The 25,033-nt window shown below is 36.0% G+C and overlaps 1 protein-coding gene across 16 annotated transcripts in view; it reads right to left on the bottom strand.

Annotated features, from left to right (window-relative positions):
* The window catches only part of SETD5 (SET domain containing 5), an 81,218-nt gene that overhangs the window by 43,626 nt on the left and 12,559 nt on the right, over nucleotides 1-25,033 (bottom strand). For 8 of the 16 annotated variants that reach the window (XM_043588017.1, XM_043588019.1, XM_043588018.1 and 5 more), the window contains exons 2-3: nucleotides 6,108-6,167; nucleotides 2,434-2,621 (exon numbers count right to left, since the gene is read on the bottom strand). In XM_043588017.1, the coding sequence (XP_043443952.1) occupies nucleotides 2,434-2,504 (71 nt within the window). In that variant the 5' untranslated portion in view covers nucleotides 2,505-2,621; nucleotides 6,108-6,167. Of the gene's footprint in view, nucleotides 1-1,393; nucleotides 1,619-1,773; nucleotides 1,872-2,433; nucleotides 2,622-5,885; nucleotides 5,978-6,107; nucleotides 6,168-25,033 lie in introns of all 16 variants that reach the window. The other 8 variants (XM_043588008.1, XM_043588013.1, XM_043588016.1 and 5 more) reach the window with 3 other exon arrangements.

The raw sequence follows: 25,033 nt of genomic DNA, 5'->3' as shown, positions 1-25,033 counted from the left end.
TAGGATTGCGTTTCCTTATTAGCCAACCATTTTATGCAAATGTATTACTGCCTTTCTTCCTCTATGTTTGAATTGCTATGAGAGTTGGGCACATACACAGAAGCCATGTTTACAACAGATACTGAGTTGACTGTGTTTTAAGTACAACATGCCACCTGCTGCTATAATGCTACCTCTTGGAAAATGTCTGAAATCCATTTATGGCATAATTGTAAATTCAGAAAAATCCTTGCTTCTATTGTTACATCTAGAGGTTCTCCTACAAATACATGAAAAATGCATGATGTATACTGTTGTTATCAGATTTAAAATCCCATGAGGTAAGATCTACGTCTTTTACTTAGTGGAGTATGTTGCCTTTCATACCAAGTTTAATTTTAATCTTAGAGTGCCCAGAACAGTGAAATATGCAGGAAGAGTGGAACATGCATGGTGAAAAATTAAGAAATATCATCTAAAATGTAACAGAATGGTACATAAGCAAATTGTTGACATTATCTTGTAGAAATACTAAATGAGTAACTGTAATAAGTCATGACAACAGTATCAGAAATCTGTCAAGAAATTACAATGAAAATGCTTCAGGAAATAGAAACCTTGCAGTCAAATTTTTAGGCCCTAAGTCTGCAATTACTTCTGGACTACCCAGCAGCATTTATGGGTGGTCATCTCTGTACTTTGGGAAAAACACCAGTTTTAAGAATAATTGCTTTAGGTCTTTTTCTACGAATCCCAAATTAATTTAATTTGGGGTTGATCACATTAATTTGATTTAATCTCTCTTGAAATTTCTCACCAATGTTAATGCTGTCTACCTGTGTGGTTAGTCAATCCATATAGGAGGTAGTAAATGACTTTACAAAAATTCATGAACACTATACAGTTATGGTTCCTAATGCAGCAAGATTTTTCAGTACTTAATTTGGGAAATAGTACTTGTAAACTTGGAAGTCTAGCTACTGGCATAACTGAATCTCTTTGCATGCAAAAAGATAAAAACAAAACGAAACAGGAAAAAAAGCCCTGGAGGGAACACAGTTCCACCCTTCCCACCCCCCACCCTCCTCCACCTTCCTTTTTATATGGGAACAAGGCCAAAATTCTTCAGTTCTAGACTACCCCAGAATATAATATATTACTTCTTAGGGTAGGTTCATATTAAGTCTTCCTCTTTAAGGAAGACAATAAACAGTTAAGTAATCCTAGGTGGCTTTGTGAAGAAATGTACATGCTCTTTACTATATTCTCAGTTTTAAGGAAGAAAACCACTATTAATCAGGGATGCAGTTGAACCCAGAGCTCTGGTACAGTTGCTTTGCTTTGTTGAAGGGGGAAGAATCCCCAGGGACTATGAAAATGGCAAGAGAAACAGGGGAATTAGAGCAACACCCACCTCACTCAAGAAGTGGCTGTGGGATCAAGAGTCTGAACTGGACCTGAACATATTCAAAACACCAGGATTTTTCCAGCCCAGACCCTAATCCCTGGTACTGCCTGGAATAGACTTGGCTTCTGGGGGTGTGCTGCCCCCTAGGCCCCTTGGGTCTCTTTCGCTGGACTTTCACATCCTGGTGTAGTGCCACTTCGTCTTGAAAGGTAGGGGGCTTCCACTTCCTTTCTGTAAGCAAGGAAGATTGGGTACAAGGGAGGTAAAAGGACAAGAGGGGGAATCTGTGAGCAGGGGGAATCTTGGACAACTTAAAAGAGAAGGGATACAAAAAGCTAAAAATTTTTAAACTGAATAATATATAAAGTTTTATAATGAAGGCCTACCTTCATTGCCATTTGGTATTTAAATTCTTCAAGAATTGAGAGTCTATTTTAGGGATTGGGCTTTTCGACAAATTCTGAATTCCTAAAGCTGCTCTTAGCTGAAAAAAAAGTTTGGTACCACTGATTTTGAAGGTCCTCTTTCTAGGCAATGAATATTATATAAAAAAACAGATGACACTGCTTTCCACGTTTTCTACCCCAAATATCAGAAGTTCTAAGTAACCTGCCCATATAAGGTTTTAGCCCCTTTACTCTAGAACAGTGAGAAGTACATAGGAAGAGGCCTTCAAGGAAAATCAGTTGGAGAGAACTCCTTATCTCCATCAGAATAATCATTAATTCTACAGAAGCAGGCAGTGACACCTACTTTATTTCAATCTTCCCAACCCGTCAAAACCAATGAAAATGTAAGCACTACTTTGCAAATTTAATTCAATGATATTATTTACTAAGAAATCCACCCCCACCCCATTCTTTTCCTCCCCTTTCTAACTCTTTTTTTTTTCCTCCAGCTTCTATGGGCGAAAAGGGAAAGGTCCAATGTCATTTACAGTGGGCTAGGCTTGGGTTTAGAAAATATTGCTTATTATTAGATGCCCATAAGAAAGTTATCTCCACACAAATTGGTAATGTACCTACTACCTAGAAAGTAGCACTTACTCTGATCCAGCAGCCATATCTGAGTAGGATGTATCTGGTGTGGTGACTCCCAGAGGGATTGCAATGCTCATGACGTCCAATACAGCAAGAGAGTGGAAATCACGGGGTCCAATTAATGGAGACTGGCCACTCTGAGAGTGGGGGTGAGCTGCACAGCCTTAACCAACATGTTATGGACATGAGGAATCCTGCCAGAGAAAAAGAAAATATCTAGTAACCTGATAGTTCTTTAAATGTATTCTAAATGCTACAGAATATTTTTCCATTTTTAAAATAAGTCTTTTAAGGGGCAAATATAAATAAAACAAGTACAGCAAAGGGTCTATACATTGTCCTATTTTATTGTGTACTACATTAATGTTCTACAAAATGAGGTAGCCAAAGTTATGCTAACTTTTCATATCTTTATTATTATTTTTCTTTGCTTTTTAGCAAAAGGGAAAGTAATGGTCTGCCTTGCTTACTAGTATAAGTACATTTCCACCATTCTACAACTGCTCATCAAACAAAATTTTCTGGCAGCCTAACACCTATTACATAGTAAGTTCTAATGTAGGTAAATAGAAATATCAAAGTTTAACTAAATTCTTTAACAATTAAAGATCTTCATTTAGGGGTGCTTGGCCGGCTCAGCTGGTATAGCATGCTACTCTTGATCTCAGGGTCATGGGTTCAAGTCCCATACTGGGTGTAGAGATTACTTAAAAAAAAAGAAAGAAAGAAAAATTAAATATTTTTAATATTTAAAATTAAAGCCCCCCCCCCCCCCCCGGGCCACAAATAAATGCAGTTTTACCAGCAGCCAACAATGTTATTTATTCCAGATAAAGTGTGATAAAAGAGATCTGTTTTTATTTGATTGGATACAGCTGTTCTTATTGCTTTCTTGTGTCACATTACATTCTTTTCCTTTTTTTTTTTTTTAAAGTTTATTTGAGAGAGACAGACAGAGACAGAGACAGAGACAGACAGTGAGCGGGGGAGGGGCAGAGAGAGAGGGAGAGAGGAGAGAATCTCAAGCAGGCTCTGCACTGTCAGCATGAAGTCCGCTGCAGGGCTCAAACTCATAAACCATGAGATCATGACCTGAGCAGAAACCAAGAACTGGACACTTAACTGAGCCACTCACGTGCCCCTCTTTTTCTTCTTTGAAACCATTTTATTTTAATTGTAATTTTGGGAGAAGATGCAACTACCTTAACTGTATTTGTTAGGCTTTCACTACTAGGTTTAAATAAAAACAGATGCCTGGGTGGCTCAGTCGATTAAACATCTGACTCTTGGCTTTGGCTCAAGTCATGATCTCACCACTCATGACTTCAAGCCCTACGTCGGGCTCTGCGCTACCAGAGCCTCTTGGGATACTCTCCCTCTCTCAAAATAAATAAATTAAAAAAAATAAAATAAAATGAAAAAAACAAAAACATACACCATAAAGAGTATAGTTTCATGATAAAGATGAGAAAATTTTCTATGGAAAAGGAGACAGGATACCTTGAGTTGCTGACCATAACCAGTGGAATTTGGGAACACAAAAGACTCACAAACTACTAAACTGTAAAACGTCAAAAGTACATTAAGACTGAGGTGCTCCTGGCTGGCTAGCTCAGTTGGTAGGGTACATGACTCTCGATTTCCCATTTTAAGTCTGAGCCCCACGCTGGGTGTAGAGATTACTTGAAAAATAAAATCTTTAAAAAAAAAAAAAAAAAAAAGCACATTAAGAAATTTGGAGGTATGGTACAAAGGGGGTAAAAAGTGTACTCTGTTTGATTTCACATTAGTGGTTTTGTATTAAACCATTAAAGGAATGAAACAAGAAGTGTTTTATGTAGGAGGGAAGAAAGTCAGTGTGAATGTTAAAGACCCAGGTTAATAAAGACTTTTGCAAAGAGACTACAAAAATATCTCATGACTGATCTACTGATTCATGGTAAGACAAATAAGAAGAAAAATCAAACATTTATATTAAAGAAAATTTAATGCAATGAAAAGTATATGATACTAACTCAATCCAGGGAAAAATGGCAAAATTTAAATGGTAGACCATCTGAGATACCTGAATCTTTTTTGATATATGAAGCAAATTAATATGGATAAGAAAACAAATTGTGAGCAGTGAATGAGGCCAAGATTTTTAAGAACACATTAAGATAATATTAATCTTTTGCGTTGTTATTTTAGAATACTATAAACAGCTATATGCTAAGCAGTCCTCCCTGGCACCTACATTTTTAAAGAGCTGGATCTCATCAAGATCTAGGACTTTCCAAATCTGAGGGAAGGCCAGACACCGGTTCCTATACAAGTGAAGGGGACATATTGCTAGACTTGGGACTGAAATGAAAAAGGCAAATTTTCCTGTTGTTTCTTTTCAGTTTATAAAAGAGAAGTGATTAACCTAACTCCTTAGGCCTGTCGTACACATAAATGTTTCCTTTCCTTAACAGTATATCAAAACAGATTTAGGCAGTACATCCTCCAAGCCTCTGGGAAATTGAAATAAAATCTACAAATAACAAAAGAGAGAATATTTATAACTTAATAAGCTCAAAATATAGTTAAATATTGGGGATTGTTGGTCACAACTCTTCCTCTAATTTCAGTGTCACTCTATAACTTGAACCAAAGAGAAAAACACAAACAAAACCAAAAAGCCCAGAAGCTGCATGGCTTGATAATCAGAGCAGAATCTTATAATGATCATGCCTCCCCTAACCAATATAGGAATCTCAATCATGTGTTACAATTTCAGTAAAGGACAGAAAAAGTTATTCAATACCATTAAAAAGCCTTTGTCATAGCCATTACTATTGTATGCTCATAAAAAAAAGTAGGCTGCTAGAAGAAAGACAACTTATAAAACTTAAGCTGACAGTTATCTTTGCAAGCCATTTTTAAAAGATATGCTAAAAGGAAACAATGGGAAAATTACTTGATAATATTTCCTTAATGAATGAGTAAATAATTAACATATTCTTTATTGAAATCTCAACCCAGTTAATTTGTATACTTGATAAATTTAAGAAATATTAACTAGTTAACTAAGAACTTCTCTTTCATGAATTCCTCCATCTTCCTCTTGTCTACTTTTACATGACCCATCCTGATAAAGACAACCATTATATAGCATGTCCATCGTGTTCTAAATAATGCTTTAACAATATCAGCCTTCCTAATTCAAAACATGTTAACAAAACCAAATTGCTCATGTAACCCTGACAGTTGTTCCTTCCCTAAATAATACTCTGCAAAATGTAGCTCTTAAAATAATAACTAAAGTCATTTTAACAGATCATCTATATGCAATATTTTATTTTAACAGACTCTCAGTATAGTTTACAAAGCTTAGCAGTATAACAGTCATTAACCTATCACACGATTTGGAAAGGTGTCTTAGAGTGAAAAGTTAAATCTGTCTCTAGGTAGAACAATTTCAAGATACCTTTTACCTGTTAATTTTTCTGTCTCTTCCTATAAACTCTATGAGGACAAGATTTTTGTGTTTTAGCCTCTGTTGTAGTTTCAATGTTCTCAATGGTGCCTGGCACACAGAAAGTGTTCTGAGAATGTTTGCTGAATGAATTATAATCACAATGATCAACATATAATTGTAGCATTCATTACAATATAAAAATTAAAACAAATTTAAAGGATTTATTTGACTCAGTCACCTTTTTATAGACCTCCGAATATGAAGTCCCCCAAAATTATCTGCCAGTAACTCTGAAGACCTAGAAAAAGTTGGGACACAGATTAGTACAGAAAGAAGTAACATTGATAGACACAAAGAACAGAATTATATAGAATATTTTAACGGTAATTTTGTGTTTCATTTCTACACACTGGCTTGTTAACCATCCTATGTTTCATTTACTCTATATTTTTGTCCTTTAACCGATATATCCTATTTCCCTGTAAAGCCAGAACCTAAATAATGGAAAAGGAAATTATCTTTATTAAAGACTTAAGAAATGGAAAATATGATGTCATTCAGTAATCCTCTTTTCTTCAAATGAGAATTCTCTCCCATTTCCCAAGAGATTCTTTTTTCTCTTTCCTAGGAGATGCTTCTTCTGTACTGACCCCCTCCCAAAATCCAGGGGCTTTCTTCAATCAAATGTCAAATTTACTCTCTACTATCACCTAATAAAGTTCATATTATGCCCATCCCCTCCATCCCACCTATCCTCTTTCCTGCTATAAAAAAAGACTGACAAAAGGGAGTCAATTCTATGTGTGGTAAACTTCATAATGAAAACATGGGGAAAAATAAGGCCTTAAATAACTTTCTACCCTCCAACAAGTAAAGGACAATAGGTAATTTTAGGCAGCAAAGTCAAATTTAACATTAGCCAAAATAATGTTAATCTCTCTATGTATGTGTTAATATATATCTAAAATGTTAATGTAACTATGTATGTGAAAAGAGCTGTTTGTGGGATTCCAGTTACCAAGCAAGACAGGAAATATACTTTTATATCAATATTTTATTTATAAAAAATTGGAAAATTAACTATTCTTTAAAAACAATTTTAAAAGAGCACACATAAAAGGTATGAAGGTAATAGTAAAAGAAAGAAAAAATAAAGAAGTGGACTCCTTTAGCAAAAACAAAGAAAGGATAAGAAACGACAGGAGGAAAAAGGGAACTAAATATATGAATATACAGTAGGGGGAAAATGAATGCACCAGAATTTCAATTTCATATCAATTTGACTATTTCCAGAACAAGTCATCAGAATCCACAGGAACAGTAGTAAGTTCTTGGATTCAGAAGCAGAACCAACCACTCTCCCAGTACTAAGTACTTTTTTGAGAAGTCACCATTTACATACATACACAGTTTCTGGAGAAAATACTGTTAATTAGAAGATGCCAGAAATGTTTTATAATTACCCATCTTTTTAACTGGGTTCAGAAATGGTCAATAGTCTCTGTGTCATTCTGACAGTCTCTTCTCTATATGACTTGCTGAAAGCACAAGACCCGTGTGATCTATCTGGTCACTCTCAGAACAGACACACAAAAAGTGTTTTCAGAACAATTCCAACAGAGATTTCAGAAAAAGAAATTGCATCAGCCAGGTGAGCCGGAAGCAGCTGGGAGACAAGAGTCCAATAAACAGCCAATCCAATGAAAGAAATTCAGAACAAGTCTGCTTCAGTAATCCTGTGAAGAGGACTGGCAGGAAGAGGAGTGCCGCTTTAGAAAGAGAACAGGCCTCATATGCTTCAGACAGTCTTTGTACTGAGGCTGTGGACCTTGGCCATTCTCCCAGAAATGATGCAATCCTGATGAACAAGATCTGCTGCCAGAGAAACAATTGTTAACAGCCTATGCAGACAGCAACTCAGCCAAGGAGCAATCTCTGATCAACTCTCTTCACAAACCCCCAGAAGCCACATCTCTTCCTCAATTTTGGTCTCTGACAAAACATATAAGTGAATACACATTAAATATATACAAACAAGCCATCTTCCCAAAACGTCCCTTTTCTTTTAATTGTTTTGGTTTTCCAATCTCAATCATCCATAACTAAAATTTAAATACATCACTGAAAGCATTTCTATTTTAATGAATATAATTCTCCAAGCATATTAACAACAAGGTTTTAAAGGCAAGGTGTTAACAAAACGGTTGAGATTTTCCTTACTCTCATTAGAAAACGTTTTGAGAAGTAGTAGTGGCTTCCCTATGTATGAAAATCACTCTGGAATCTAGGGCCCAATTATGAGATTTCAAAGTAAGGACAAATATGCACACTCACTAATTCAGGGCCAGAAAAGTATATTTTACAGTTATTTTTCAAATTATGTGAGACCCAATATGTTAAAGATAGGTATGTATTACAGAAAAGGAGAACATCTCTTCTTGTTTAGGCTGGCATAAACAGGTTGAATGATATCACAATCTGCAATGCTTACTTTTCTCAAGGGCAACATTATTACTTCAGATCTTTTAAGAGGGTTAATGATTATTTTCATCCTATTAGCCACAACTTCCTATTTTGGAATTAAAATTATAAACATCCTCAATTTAAAAATCCTCCCTAGATTCCTTACCTCCTAGGTCTGGTTTCTTTCCAGAGTTTTAGCATTAAGTTGTACATAGAATACTTTCATAAAATTATTAGGATTTCTGCCCCTCATTTACTACATAAAGGACCCTGCATATAAAAGCACTCAGTTCTCTGAATTCCAACTAGCCATAAGCTACAATCAACCAAATTTCTTCCTTTTGAAAGCAATCTCTTAAACTGGGATTCACTAAAACACAAGCATCTAAGATGTCTCCTGAAATCAATATATTTAGCCCAGTGTACTATTCTGTCTAGACTAACTCTAAAGCAATAAAAGAGCTACAGCAGTCCAAGAAGTGAATATACTTAACTCAGTTAAGAGAAAAACATTTTTTCAGAAAAATTTTAAATAAGGCCATTAATTAATGAAAATATTTTCAAAATAGCCATTAATTAAAACAAAACTGCCATTACTTAAGATTTAATTTCTGAACCTACTGATTACTCAAAATTTTCTTACACACTTAAGTTGAATTTATTCCTAAGTATTTCTACACTTGTTTCCTCTTTAGAACAACTTTACAAAATAGTAAAAAGGAGTGATGGGAAAAGAATATTGGAAGGTTTTTAATATGACTGTTACCCTCAATGTTTAAATCAGAGAGTACTTCAAAGTGCAATTAATACACAAATGCATTTTATCTACAGGACCAACTTGTCTGGGAACTAATGTGGCAGTTGCCACTTATATGTTTTATCTTCCATCTTCAACCCAAACAAGTAATCAAAGTAAAACACTGCCATTGTACTGTAACATACAAGCTTGTGACCTTGAGAAAAGAAAATGTTATGAAAAAGTACTATATTAAGATGCAGGAAATCTGAGTTCTAGCCTACAACTTAAATAATTTGGTGATCTCAGAAAAGTCACTTTTTATACACAATCTTTAAATTCCTCAAAGTAAAATCTCATTGGGTTTTTTTCTGCTCCAGGTATCTATGAATCCTGGCATTGGCTTAGGCAATTCATGCATGCAGGGTCTCAAAGTCTCAGTTTTCTCATCTGTACAAAAGAAAGAATAATACTTGTCCTGCTCACTCACAGGTACATATAGACTAGCATTTGTAGCAAATAAAGAGTTTAAATGGCTCTCTACAGCCTTTAAATAGATGTGAAGAGGAGCTGCTACTATAACCTGAATGTGGCTAACAATTATTTTCACTATTCTCCAAAGGGTGTGTATTTTAATTTTGCTAAAGTAACCTGAGAAAAGGATACGCCAGTAAATAAGAAAAAAACAAAAAACAAAAAACAACAACAACAAAGAAAAAACAAAACAAACCATGTAGCAGAGATAAGTGATAAACACAGAAGAATTATTGGAAAATAAGAGATGAACTCTAAGAGAAAGTGCTAAGAGATGTGGCAAAAAGTTCATATAACTGGGATGGTATAAACTATAAATTAGGATTTGAAGCAACTTAATGCAGGCTAAGAATCTAGAAGAAGTTCAGGTCTGAAGATGAAAAGAAAAAACTGGGGGTAAACAATGAAGACTAAAGAAATTTATGGGCACCTGGATGGCTCAGTTAAGCGGCTGACCTTTGGCTCAGGTCATGATCTCAAGGTTCAGGAGTTTGAGCCCTGCATCGGGCTCTATGCTGACAGCTCAGAGCCTGGAACCTGCTTCAGATGCTGTGTCTCCCTCTCTCTTTGCCCCATGCCTGCTTGCTCGCTCGCTCTCTCTCTCTCTCTCTCTCTCTCTCTCTCTCAAAAACCCAAACATCAAAAAAAAAAAATGTTTTTAAAGAAACTTTAAGTAATTTAGAGTCAAGATAAAGTTTCTTTTTCTCTCACCTCTTCTCCTGCAGCATTTGTTTATCCCTTGGCTCCTTTGCCTAAATTCACACTCCCTTTAGGGGCTATTAGGCATGGCATAATAAACAGATGTCTATAAAAGTTCTAAGTTTACTTGAACAGGAGGTAATTAAAACCGAGTTTTTAAAAAATCCTATTTTAGTACACAGGAAGAATTTCTTTCCCCATGAAAAATTTCACTAATGGCAGTATTACAGAGGGCAAGATATACTTAGTTGTTCTTGGAGGAAGGGGGAGTACTGTTAGGATAAGAGTACACCATAAATAATGAAAGTAAATACTACGATCTTAAATTATTTTAGGTTAACACTGAAAAAAAAAAAAGAAGTATTTTATTTACACCTCATTTAACAGTGATAAACTGATATTTACTGCAAAACTAACCAAAGAGGCACAGTCTCTATCCTTAAGAAGAACCAAGAACACTTTAGGCTTCTAAGTATTAAATAAAGATGACACCCTCAAAGAACTTTCAAGAGCTCTTTAAAGAGAGATTGTCAAGACTTTCTGAAGGTTCTGTCCTACTGTGTTGGAAGCCTCAGAGCATGCTTTAGAGCCATGTACCACAAGAAAAGAACATCTCACTCCTCTACATTTGCCTCCTCTGTACAAACCCTTTTCATTTTCAAGCCCTGAAATGGGAACCATATTTCCTTACTCCAGACGAAGTGGATTGTACACATTTATGAAGCATTAATATCTGTTATACTTTCAGTATTTGGGGAAAATTCCTACAGTTCATAAAAAATCTAGGAATTTAAAGTTTAGAATCTAATTTATTATTTTACAGGTGAAGAAACAGAGCTACAAAAATATTAACTTTGGGGGGGGGGGTCGGCCCTGGGTGGCTCAGTTGTTTTGAGTGTCCGACTCTTCATGTTGGCTTAGGTCATGATCTCACAGTTTGTGAGACAGCATGGAGTCTGCTTGGGATTCTCTCTCCCCTTCTCTACCCCTCCCCTGCTCACTTAAACATGCAGTCTCTCTCTCAAAATAATAATAAAATTAACTTGTAAGAAGCCAGATACACAAAGTTGTGGCACTCAAAAGAAACAAAATTAAGATTTTAAAGCACGGCATCTATTTATTAAAGTAATTGTATATTTTTTTCAAAGTTTGTTTATTTGAGAGAGAGAGAGAGAGAGAGAGAGAGAGAGTGTGTGTGTGTGTGTGTGTGTGTGTGTGAGACAGAGTGGGGGAGGGGCAGAGGGGGAGGGAGGGAGAGGGAGAGAGAATCTCTTCATTGCCAGTACAGGGCCTGACTCGGGGCTCCAACTCCACCTCAACGAACCCAACTCACGAACCCTGAGATTGTGACCTGAGTTGAAATAAAGAGTCGGATGCTTAACTGACTGAGCCACCCAGGCACCCCTAAAGTGACTACTGTTTACTTTAGATAGCAACATCTGAATTAAAACAAATTTTTAAAACTTAAGCATCAATTATTATTGGTGCTATGCTACACACACAAGTCCAGATTAAATTTCCTGGCTCTTTTGGGATTTATAGTCTCTAGATTTGCCAGTTTTTTCTTCATTCATTCATTCATTCATTCAACAAACATGAAGTGAGCAACTACTATCTATAAAAACTATGTTAAGTGCTATTTTAAGATGTTTCTCTTATCCAAAGTAGGAGAGGGTAGGCAATTTGCAAACTCTTTAGGCTTGCCTATGTGCCAAGTATTGCATTTTCACAACCATGAAGGGGGAAAAAAATCCTGAAGTGTGCCTCTACAATTAATGAGTCATTCTGAAGAGAAAACAACACCTTCCCCTCAAAGAAAGCAACCCCAAACCACTCCGCAGTTTACCAGTGACACAGAGGAATCTCTTATAGAAAGACTTTTATAAATCTCTTCAATTGTTTAGACAAGACTTATCACTGACTAGTCTCATGGAAAATTCTATTAACAATGAAGGACAACAGGCAGCAAGCACCCTCAAAACAGACAAACAGAACCTGACCATACATGTTTTGTGATTAATAGGCAGACCAGGTGGCTAAGTATATAGCAATAAAGGAATTTAAAGCTTAACAATTCTGATAAGCAAACTAGAGTCCCCTCCCCAACCAACAGCTGTATCTTAATTCTTAACATATTACAAAGATAACAAATGCCTGTAAAAATACGCAAACATTACAGAAGCATAAAAAGTAGAAGTGAAATTCTCACATAATTCCACTTCCCAAAGATACTCCAAAAATAAAAGCGATAACTCTACTGTTCTGTAATCTGCTTTGTTCATTTAGCAGGTTTTAGACATCTTTCTATATACATTATGTACATATCTACTTCTTCCTCTTAAAAGCTGGCACAGTATTCTAGCCTATGGATCTACTATAATTTAAGTAAATCCTGTGCAGGTGCACGCTTAGAGTGTTGCTAATTTTCCATAATATAAACAATTTAACAGTCATGTACATATGCCTTTCTTTAACATACACATTTTCTTAGGATACTTTCCTAGACGTGGAACTACTAAAATGTCATGAAGCATGTATCAGAGATGTCAAACCACCATCCAAAGTCAAAACCATTTTACACAGTCCCACATAGTGTGAAGGCTGGTCAATTTTCTCATAAGGTTTTAAATAATTTCAATTCTAACTCTGCTCATAAAGTGAGTTTTCTCTTTCAAAGACTCTACATTAGAGAAGGCTCTATAGTCTAGAAGAAAACTCTAAATTGAAAGTTAACTGCAATTCTCAACAATTCTAATGCACTTTTAAGACTACTGATTGGAGTGCTATTGTCCTGTGAAATTCTTATATACTAAGTAAGAGCTCTCAGTTGCTTTTTCACTAAACTTGGGCGGGAATCTTCAAAGTAAAATATAGATAAAGTATTATTTCAGAACCAAAGTATTTTCTTATGGTTGTCCCATGAGATAACTTTTAATTTGCACCAAGATCTCAATTTCTTTTTCCAATAATGAAATAAATTATGCTAGCCACCTATAACCTGGCTGGCATGGCACTTGCAGGGTTCTGATGGAAAAAATTCAAGTAATTTGGAAGATTTGAGCTCTCTGGTTTCAAACAACTTATCAAAACTATTCTAGGGGTGCTTGGCTAGCTCTGTGGTAGGAGCATGTGACTCTTGATCTCAGGGTCGTGATTTCAAGTCCCAGGTTGGGTGTAGAGATTAGTTAAATAAACACACACACACACACACACACACACACACACGCCAAAAAACTGTTCTGGCAGCTTTGTCTAATAGTATAAAATGGGATGTCCTTCATTTTAAATTCCATGTGGAAAGAGAAAAAACTTTAAAACTTAAGAGGCTTGTTGATACTGATTTACTCAAAGAGCCAAAATACTGACTACATTTTTACCATGCCTCCAAATTCAAGACACCCAAATGGTCCTTTAAGCCCTAGACAAATGAGGGGAAAAACCGAAAAACAAAAACAAAACAAATCAAAAAACAAAAAAACAACCCTCTCTCCTTTTTGCTGCACTGGCATTAGCACCTGAGAGCCTAAATGCAGAGCTATTCCTTCTCCTTTGAAATGTTTCATACACTATATTTTACCCATCCATTCACCAACATTAATCACCTCTTTACAATTTTAAGGCTGCATTATAGCAATGAACTGATCTCACTACCTCTGGGCTCTCAGCCCTCCAATTTACTCTTCATTCTTTCCTTACTTTAACCCTTCTAGAGCATAACTTTGATCATTATCATTCCACTATTAGAAATCTATAATGGTTCCCTATTACCTATTGGGTTAGTTCAAACTCCTTTGCCTGAATGGAACAAGACCTCCTTTGTTAATACCTATTAATCTGTTCTTCAAAATTTTGTTCAGACTACTTACTTATCCTGATGTTATTTTTTGCATCTTTTTAAATGGCTCTTTAAAAAAAAGAAAAGTTTATTTATTTTGAGAGGGAGCCAAGAGAGCATGAGCACGGGAGGGGCAGAGACAGAGGGAGAGAGAATCCCAAGCAGGCTCTGCGCTGGAACACCAGAACCTCAAACTCACAAATCGTGAGGTTAACTAACTGAGCCACTCAGGCGCCCGTATTTTTAACATCTTTGAAAAAGATCTTATTATGAAAAATTGCAAACAAATGCAAAAGCAAAGCAAACTCTGTAATGAATTCATAAACCTTACCCAGTTTTAAACAATCAACTTATGGCTAACCTTACTTTATCTGTAACCCCTTCCACAGAATTATTTTACAGCAAATCCCAGAAATAGTTTTACACATCACATCTGTGTAAAACTGTGTAAAAAAATGGGTAAGAGGATCTGCCTATAATGGTAGGTGGTTGTGATAGAGAACGGTATCATTTTTTGGCAAAAGTTAAGATGGATAAACAGCTTAATATAATTCATCGGTTGACAGATTTGCTGAGTAATGTTTAGGTTTTGCAATTATATACTTACGGCTATAAAAAGTCTTAACAACTTTTTCTAAAGAAAAAACATTATAAGCAATTATTTTTTTTTGACCGGAGTTTGATAAAATTTCTCGTATTCTTAGGAATGCAAATCTCTCCTTATAGCAAAGCTAACTACAAGTATACACATGATCCACAGCTGTTAACACAGCATTTCTAAATATGCTATATGCCAGTGAAGAAAAGTGGATAAAACACAGAAGAAACACCCCAAAAGTAGGTAAAGTGTGATATTCCATAAACTTGTGCATTAGAGATAAGAAATGATTACATCATACAAGCAATAGCTCGTATGTGAGGTAGTGACCAAGGTGTTCTTAATTTTTTAGCAAGCAGTTTCTTAGAGTACCAGGAGAGTCTTAGTGATGACAAACTTAGAATACTCAACTGGGGAGCACTCTCCAGTCAAAAAAAGAATTCAGTAATAATGGTGTCGCAGAATAAAAGCATTTGGGATGTGTATGAATGATCCCTATTTTAACCACAAATCATATCTAAAGGTCCCTGTGGTGGAAAATAAGTTCAAATCACTGTCAATGCAAGTATATACCACTACACATTTTATCACCAAACTACTCACCATAAGCTATATATCAATAGCAATAAAATTAAATAATTTAAAAAGTTGACAGGGTGCCTAGGTGGCTTCAGTCTGTTGAGTGTTCGACCTCAGCTCAGGTCATAATCTCACAGTTGGTGGGCTGGAGTTCTGGGTCAGGCTCTGTGCTGACAGCTTGGAGCCTGGAGCCTGCTTCAGATTCTGTGTCTCTCTCTCTCTGTCCCTCCCCTGCTTGCACTCTCTCTCTCTCTCCCTCAAAAATAAACACTAAAAAACTTTTTTAAATAAATAAGTAAAAAGTGACAGTGATGGAAGATAATGATCAACTCAAAGGAACAGTGATATACATTGTTTTGCCAAAGCCAAAAACAAGCCTCCATTTACTCATACAGCAGGTCCCTGAGTAAAATGAAATCTTTGAAATGATGAATACATTGTTGCCCTAGAAGCCCAAGAGGAGGAACATCTCTGGACCAAATAGCCAGTGGTGTGTTATTAGACAAAGGAACTTAAAAAATTCCCATCATGCAAAACAAAAATATTTAACTTATGGATTGTAAACATTTTCTCTAGACATCTTAATATGAAAAATGATTTTAAAACCTTGACACAAATGCTGATCTTTGATCCAATTTCAGTAAACATTTCAGCTGTATTTAGGCCAAAATTCTCATTTGTTAATTAATTCTTATAATAAATTAGCCCCAGGACATGGACAAAATAGCACTTTTTAGTTAATGAATACAACTGGCACAGTAAGCAGCTCCAAATTCTTATGCAAAATATAATCACAATATATCATGCTAAGTTTTACCAGTCATTTTATTGTCTCCTTTAATCACCTCTGTTGGTTTTCCTGTCATATCATAATTTGACCCTAAGCAAAGCCCTGAATTCTAGCACTGAGTAAGTACAGTAAAACAACAAAGTATCTTAGGTTCACAAGCTATTTTCCCTTTTGGTTAAAACATCTATTTATAAACTTATTTTTCCCCCATGTAAAATATTTCTAAATGCTGAACATTACTGGTTTTGAATGCTGCCTTTCCTTTTCAGTACTTGGTGACCAATATAAAGACTAAGATTAAAAAAAAAAAAATTTAGTACCAAGATTTGACAAATCTCTTGTAGACAACCAATGATAACTTTATATGAGTGGTTCCCAATCTTTTTGGGCAAAATAGTATTTTGAAAGTATAAAGATTTAGGGTGGATAGGAGAACAGGTGAAGGGGTTAGAAGAGTAAAACTTCCAGTTTAGGGGCGTCTGTGTGGCTTAGTTGGTTGAGCATCCAACTCTTGATTTCAGATCAGGTCATGATCTCACAGTTCCTGAGAGTGAGCCCTGCATCAGGCTGTCTGCAGACAGCAAGGAGTCTGCTTGGGATTTTCTCTCTCCCTCTCTCTGTCCCTCCCCACTCGTGTGTGTGTGTGTGTGTGTGTGTGTGTGTGTGTGTGCGCGTGCGCGTGCACGTGCTCCATCTCACTTTCTAAATAAATAAACTTAAAAAAAAAAAAAAAAAACAACAACCTTCCAGTTTACAATATAAGTAGGTCATGGGTGTGTAATGTAAAGCACTGGTGGAGACAGAAGGCTCCTTAAATAAGATAGGTAATACAGTATAATGAAAAGATCCTAGAATCATAAGGACTCAATTCAACCTGTTACTAGTTGTATGATCACTCTGATTCAATTTGTTCATTTGTAAACCACTCCACTGCACTATTGTGAGAATTAAGTGAGATAGCATTCAGAAGAGAATCTAGCAAGATACCTGGCAATGTGCCAACTACCCACTTTTGGTATGTAGGGTTAAACTATTAAAGAAGTAAACTGGAACCATTTTCTGGCTTTCAAGGCAATAGTATAAAGTGACAGAGAGGAAGCAACAGTTTGAATCTTACTAGTAACTTGCCAAGTCCTCTAACACTATGATTTGCTAACAGTCAACTGAGTAAACTGCACCCTTAGTCAAAATACCCTATCAATTTTCTTAGAGAAATCTTTACTGTTTGACATCAGTCTGATACACACAGGTTATCTTTTCAGAAATTCAAATATCTCATAAAATGAAATCTGTTGTATACAGAATATACTGTTAATTTACCCAAATGTTTCCTCAGTCATCCTGTCAGGAATGATTTCCAGAATCTATAGATTCCTTTAAAACACTAAAATCTCTTTTTAGTACAAAGTTATCTATGTAGCTATTCCATTTTTCTGTTGACTGAAAATATCATTATGACAGTCATAAGAGAAATTGGGCTCAGAGGGCTAGTAATAAATACTACTGGGGAGACATGAAACAACTGAGTGTGTTTACTATGTTGGCTTTACCAAGACCCGCAACCCCCAAGTCTGTACTTTTATTTAAAAAAAATTTTTTTTAAATGTTTATTTATTTTTGAGAGAGAGAGAGAGAGAGAGACAAAGTGCAAGCAGGGAAGGGGCAGAGAGAGAGAGAGAGAGACCGACCCAGAATTTGAAGCAGGCTCCAAGCTGAGCTGTTAGCACAGAGCCCGACGCGGGGCTCAAACTCACAGTGAGATCATGACCTGGGCCGAAGTCAGATGCTTAAGTGACTGAACTACCCAGGCGCCTCTGTACTTTTATTTTAAACTTTAAAAGATTTTATCGCAAAAAAATTTCAAACAAGTATAAAAGTAAAGCTTTATAAATAACATCATTTACTCATCATTATTTCAACAATTACCAACTCTTTCTTAGTCAATCTTGTTTCATCTATTACCCCTCCTCCACTCTAAAACAAACACCAGCAACGTATCATTTCATCCATATTGCACCATGTACCTCTAAAAAGTAGATTCTTTTAAAAAAGAAAACATGCATCTTACTTAGTTCCTGTTTTGTTCTGGGGGGAAGGGAGAAAAATAACTTTAGCCCACCATTTTGTCCTTTCCTAGAACCTCCATTCCTGTGTCTTAAAATATTATCAGCCGATCTGAATTCATTTTGGCATTCCTCAATCTCAAACTAATCCTGACTAAAAAAAAAACCAACAAAAAACCCTTTCAAAACATTTAAGAAAAAGGAACACTTTCAAACTCATTTTGCAAGGCTACCATTACCCTGATAACCAAAGTCAGACAAGAACACCACAAGCCAATAGCCCTGAGGAACATTTTATTTTTATTTGAGAGAGAGAGAAAAAGAGGGTGAGAGGGAAAGAGCAGGTGTGTGAGAGGGGGAGAGGGGGAGAGGGGAAGAGGGAGAGAATGAATCTTCAGCCAGCTCCTCACTCATCATGGAGCCTGACGCAGGGTTCAATCCCACGATCCTGCGATCATGACTCATGCCAAAATCAAGAGTTGGATGCTCAATCAACTAAGCCACCGACGAGCCCCAGCCCTGATGAACACTGATGAAAAAATCCTCAAGAGAATATTCACAAACTGAATTCAACACTAAATTAAAAGGATTAAACACCACGATCAAGATTTATTTCTGGGATAGAAGGATGGTTCAACTATCCAAATCAATAAATGAGATACACCACACTAACAAAATGAACAAAAATAGTATGATCATTTCTATAGATGCACTTGACAAAATTCAATATCCTTTCATGATAAGAAGAACTGTCAACAAATTAGGTACAGGTGAAACACACCTCAACATAAAGCCATATATGACAAATCTTAGCTAACATCATATTCAGTGGTGAAAAGCTTTTTCTTTAAGATCAGGAACAAGACAAAAATGTCCATTCTTATCACTTTTATTCAAAATAACACTGGAAGTCCTAACCAGGGCAACTAGACAAGAAAAAGAAATAAAGGGCATCCAAATCAGAAAAGAAGGAAAATTGTCTGTTTGCAGATGACATGGTATCCTATCTAGAAAACCCTAATTATTCCACCAAAAAGCTGTTAGATAAACAAATTAGATAAAGTTGCAGGATACAAAATCAATACACAAAATAGTTATTTTACATACTAACAACTACAGGAGAGAGAAATTAGGCAAACAATCCCAATTACAACAGCATCAAAGAGAATTAAGTACTTAGCAATAAATTTAACCAGAGAAGTAAAAGATCTGTATAACGAAAACTGTTAACACATTGATAAATGAAATGAAAACACAATTGAATGGAAAGGTAGTCCATGTTCATGGATTGGAAGAATTAATACTTTTAAAATGTCCATACAATCCAAAGTGACTTATAGATTCATGTAATCCCTTCAAAGTTCCAACGGCATTTTTCACAGAAGTAGAAAAAAAATCCCAAAATTCCTTTTATAGAACCACAAAAGATCTTGAGTAGTTTGGCAATCTTGAGAAAGAACAACAAAGATGGAAGCATCACAATTCCTGATTTCAGACTAAAAAGCTGTGGTTATGAAAAAGTATGGTATTGGCATAAAAGCAGACACACAGACCAATGGAACAGACTAGAAAGCCCAGGAATTAAGTGTGTGTGTGTGTGTGTGTGTATTCAATAAATTTTCAATGAAGGCACCAAGAATATGCAATGGGGAAATGACAGGCTCTTCCATAAATAATGCTGGGAAAAGTGAAAATCCATTTACAAAAGAATGAAACTAGGGGCACCTGGGTGGCTCAGTTGGTTAAGTTTCAGACTCTTGGTTTCTGCTCAGGTCATGATCTCATGGTTTGTGAGATGGAGCCCCACGTCGGACTCTGCACTGACAGAGGGAGTTTCTCTCGGCCTCTCTACCTCTCCCCTGGCTTGCTCTCTCTCAAAATAAACAGTAAAAAAGGAAAAAAAAAAAAAAAAAAAAAAAAAAGGATAAAACAAGACTCCTATCCCTATACCATACACAGAAATCAACTCAAAATGGATTAAAGACTTGAATGTAAGACCTGAAACTGTACAACTCCTAGAAGAAAACTCCTTGTCATTGATCTTGTTAGTGATTTTGGGATCTGACACAGAAAACAAAAGCAACAAAATAAAAAAATAAACAAGCGGGATATCAAACTAAAACCTTCTGCACAGCAAAGGTAACCATCACAAAATGAGAAGGCAACCTATGGAACGGGAGAAAATATTTGCAAACCACGTATCTGATAAGGGGGTTGATGTGAAAAATATGTAAGAGGGGCACCTGGGTGGCTCACTCAGTTAAGTGTCTGACTTCATTCAGGTCATGATCTCACGGTTTGTGAGTCTGAGCCCTACATCGGGCTCTCTGCTATCAGCACAGAAACCGCTTTGGATACTGTCTCCCTCTCTCTCTGCCCTTCCCCCGGTTGCATATGTGCACACTCTCTCTTTCTCAAAAACAAACATGTGAGACATATACGTGTGTGTGTGCATGTATATGAAACTGATACAACTCAACAGTGCGTACACACGTACACACACACACACACACACACACACACACACACATAACCAATCAACTAAACTCAACTGAAAAATGGGCAAAGCACCCGAAGAGACATTATCCCAAATAAGACCTAAAAAGAACCAACAGGTCCTTGAATAGGGAGGTGTTCAACATCACTTATCATCAGGGAAATGCAAATCAAAACCACAATGAGAGATCACCTCACACCTGTTAGGATGGCTATTCTCAAATAACAAGAGAATAAATGCTAGTGAGGATGTAGGGGAAAAAAAAAAAAAAAGAACCCTGTACATTGTTGGTGGGAATGTAAACTGGTACAGTCATTATGGAAAACAGTATGGAGGTTCCTCAAGAAATTAAAAATAGAACTACCATATGACCCAGCAATCAAACTTCTGGGTATACAGCCAAAGAAAACAAAATCGCTTTGAAAAGTTATCTGTACTCCCATGTTTGTAGCAGCATTATTCACAACAGCCAATGTATGGAAACAATCTAAGTGCCAAAGGATGAATGGATTAAAAGATGTGCTATTTATGTACAGTGGAATATTACTCAGCCATAAAAAAGAAGGGAATCCTGCCATTTGTGACATGAAAAAAACTGGATGGCATTATGCTATGTGAAATAAGCCAGACAAAGATAAATACTACATGGCATCACTTATATGTGGCGTTATTAAAAAAAAATTTTTTTTGAACTCACTGAACAGAATAGAATGGTGGCTATCAGGGGCTGGGGTGTAGGAGAAACAGCAAGGTTGGTAAAAGGATACAAACCTTTAATTATAAAGATTAATAAAGTCTGAGGATCTGATTTACATATAATAGTGACTAGAGTTGATAATACTGTATTGTAGATTTGAAATTGGTTAAGAGATTAGAACTTAAAAGTTTCTCACCACCACCTCAAAAAAGTTAGTTGTCCTAACAATTGTGGGAATCCTTTCACAATGTATATCAAATCATCATGTTAGATACAATGTACTATAATTTTGTCAACTATACCTGAATAAAGATTTAAAAAGGAGGCACCTGGGTGGCTCAGTCAGTTGAGCGTCTGACTTCAGCTCGGGTCATGATCTCACGTTTTGTGAGATTGAGCCCTGCATCAGGCTCTGTGCTGACAGCTCAGAGCCTGGAACCTGCTTCGTGGATTCTGTGTCTCCTTCTCTCTCTGTCCCTCTTCCCCTCACGCTCTTTCTCTCAAAAATAAATAAATGTTAAAAAAAAATTTTTTTTTAAAGATTAAAAAAAGAAAAGAAACGACAACCCTAAACACCAGAATTTATGAAGTCTGGTGGTATACAGCTTTATCTCAAAAGGTAAATGTATCTTGAAATTCTAAAGGTAAAAAACTCCTTTATCTCTGGTCAGCAAACACAGTATCCTAAAGCCACTTCAAATAAAACAATTTCTACTAATGTCTGAAAAGGACCTTGGATCCTGAAAAGCAGCTGTTTCCTTAAAGCTCCTTTCTCTATTAAATTTCTTAATGTGATATTTATATTATAAGCACCAGCACATTTGTAAAGTCAGAAGCCTCAAACAAATTTCAGTTACACACCAATTATTCCTTTGTTAAACAGATGACTCTTTTTCACATGGAACGGAATCATGAAAATCAGGTGCTCTATTTACAACATGAAAGTGTTACCTACCCCAAGTAAGATGCAGACAAAGTTTACAGAATTGATCAAATATTCATTACAACTCCCAAAACAAAAGCTAACATTTATTGGATGTGTATTTTATACAAACCATGGTGTCTTCAATTACTTTACATACATTAGCTCATGTAATGCCACCAACTTTATGAGTAAACTACTTACTCCTATTTAGCCAAAGAATTAAACCCACCAAGAATCTTGTCCAAGGCTATAAGCAAGAAAACAGCAAACTAGAATCTGAATGAATAAGGTCTATCCAATTTCAGAACCTTCACACTTTTAATCATTATTGCTTCACCATGACATATCCTGATTTAATAATATTTTTAGCCTATAAGTATATATTAGAATGTGACATATATTACTGAAATATGATAATGTAACTTCTTTTAGATACTTATATTTCAAAAGGAAAAACAGATATCATATTTAACAGGTTTAAGATTTTATTTTTTTATTAAAATTTTTTCTATTATTAAAAAAATTTTTTTAATGTTTATTTTTGAAGGAGAGACAGAGCATTGGCGGGGGGGGGGGGGGGGGAGGGGGAAGAGCAGAGGGGGGGGGGGGAGACACAGAATCTGAAGCAGGCTCCAGACTCTGAGGTGTCAGCACAGAGCCCAATGTAGGGGTCAAACTCAAACTGTGAGATCATGACATGAGCTGAAGTTGGACACCCAACCAACAGAGCCACCCAGATGCCCCTAACAGGTTTAAGATTTTAAAAGATTTAGTATTTAAGACTTATATAATCAACTAATTTGCATTTTTAATACCAATGCTAAAGAGTAGATGGCAGGGATACCTGGGTGGCTCAGTCAGTTAAAAATCCAACTCTTGATTTTCGCCCAGGGCATTATCTCAGCATTTATGAAACTGAGTCCTGCTCGGGATTCTCTCTCCCTCTCTCTGTGCCCCTCCTCTGCTCATGCAGGCACATGCATGTTCTTCTCTCTCAAAATAAATAAACTTAAAATAAAAAATAAAGGGTAGATGACATCCTTTCTAAGATCATTTATTTTCAGTTCTAAGAGTGAACCATTCAAGGAATGTTAACTGATGAGCTTTCTACTACAAGAAGCACCAGTGTCCCAAGTGGTAGTCAGGTTTAAGTACTTGAAATCATTGAAGACAAATGGAAAATAATCTAACATTTCAAGAGAGATCACTTTTACTAGAGAAAGATTGAATTGTATATATTAAGGCAAGAAATTCTGGCTCCTAGAAGAGCAGAAAAGTCTATGATTTTCTTCCATGAATTAAAAAAATAATTATTAGTTACTGGAAAATCTAGAAGCAGGTTAATTTTTTTTAAGCGTTTATTTTTGAGAGAGCATGAGCAGGGAAGGTGCACAGAGAGAGGAGAACAGAGCATTCAAAGTGGGCTCCACACTGACAGCAGCGAGCCTGATGTGGGGCTTGAACTCACAAACACGATAACATGACCTGAGCCAATGTCGGATGCTCACCCGACTGAGCCACCCAGGCGCCCCTAAAGGCAGATAATTTTAGTAAATTAACTTAAATGCTTTTTGTGTTACTAAAGAAATACTATGACAAAATCACCTTAAGTATTCAAGATGACTCTGTCAAGTCTTACGTATAGGGACAGGGAGAACAGGAATAGAAAAGACTATAAGGTAGATTTCCCCGACTACAGGCAGATTTTTACATTTCACTTAGTACTGCTATTTTATATATTACAAAACAAAAAGTAATCCCTGAAAAATCTGAATTGAATTGAAACAAATTAACTTCACTGTGTATCAAGTTGGTAGCATAACCACATAGAGAAGAGTTAATTCAAGAGACTATAAAACACTGTAATTTGACTATACACCCTTAGAGGATATAACCTAAGAGCACAAACTCACTTTCCACTGATCATATTTTTCTGACATTCTAAAACTGTTGTGTGTGCAATGTGGGACAAAGCAAACAGTAATTGCACTAGTGTTAGCAGAAACTGGAATTTGGAGAATGAGGAAAAGATTAGGTTTACACAAAAAATTACATACTACTGAATTAAAAAAAAAGTTATCAAATATGAACAAGTGATATTTTTAAAAGAAACAAACAAAAAAAAAAAAAAGGAAAGAAAAGAAACCAGTTTTTAGTTCTGTCCATTGAAAAAGTCCTAGGAACAAGGACCAACCCAAGAGCCATGAACACTCCTAGCACCCAGACTGTGTTCTCTAAGTACCATTTCCTACTGAAAGAAAACTGTGTGTTGTAGAAATTGGTAATTTCAAGTTTGGGGCAGGAAATGTACAAAATGATCTTGGAACATCTTGTCATACTAGAAAGCACGAAAAAAAAAAAGCCAGGAAACAAGTGATGATGAGTAAAAAGGGCACAGAAGCCAACAGCCAAATGTGGGACAATTTGAATGTTAAAAATAACAACTGCAAGGGACTGAAACACATCAAACATATTTAAAATCATAAATATGCAACAATAACATTTCACTAACCACCTATGGAGCCTGCTAGGTTACCAACCCATTACATTTTGAAAACTGGTAAGGGAGAAAAAAAAAAAACAAACAAACACAGATCTTGCCTTTCCCATTCAAACTGTACCTTAGGTAACCAAATAAATGAGAGGGAGTATTACAGAAAATAAGTAAGTTAATGATAAAATATCACCACTTTGCAATCATAAAGGAAATAATGGATCTAGGCCCATTGTTCTTAATGTGCAGTCTGA

Source organism: Prionailurus bengalensis, chromosome A2 (assembly GCF_016509475.1).
Source record: "Prionailurus bengalensis isolate Pbe53 chromosome A2, Fcat_Pben_1.1_paternal_pri, whole genome shotgun sequence".
Classification (NCBI taxonomy): Eukaryota; Metazoa; Chordata; class Mammalia; order Carnivora; family Felidae; genus Prionailurus; species Prionailurus bengalensis.
This window is presented reverse-complemented; position numbering and strand designations above follow the sequence as displayed.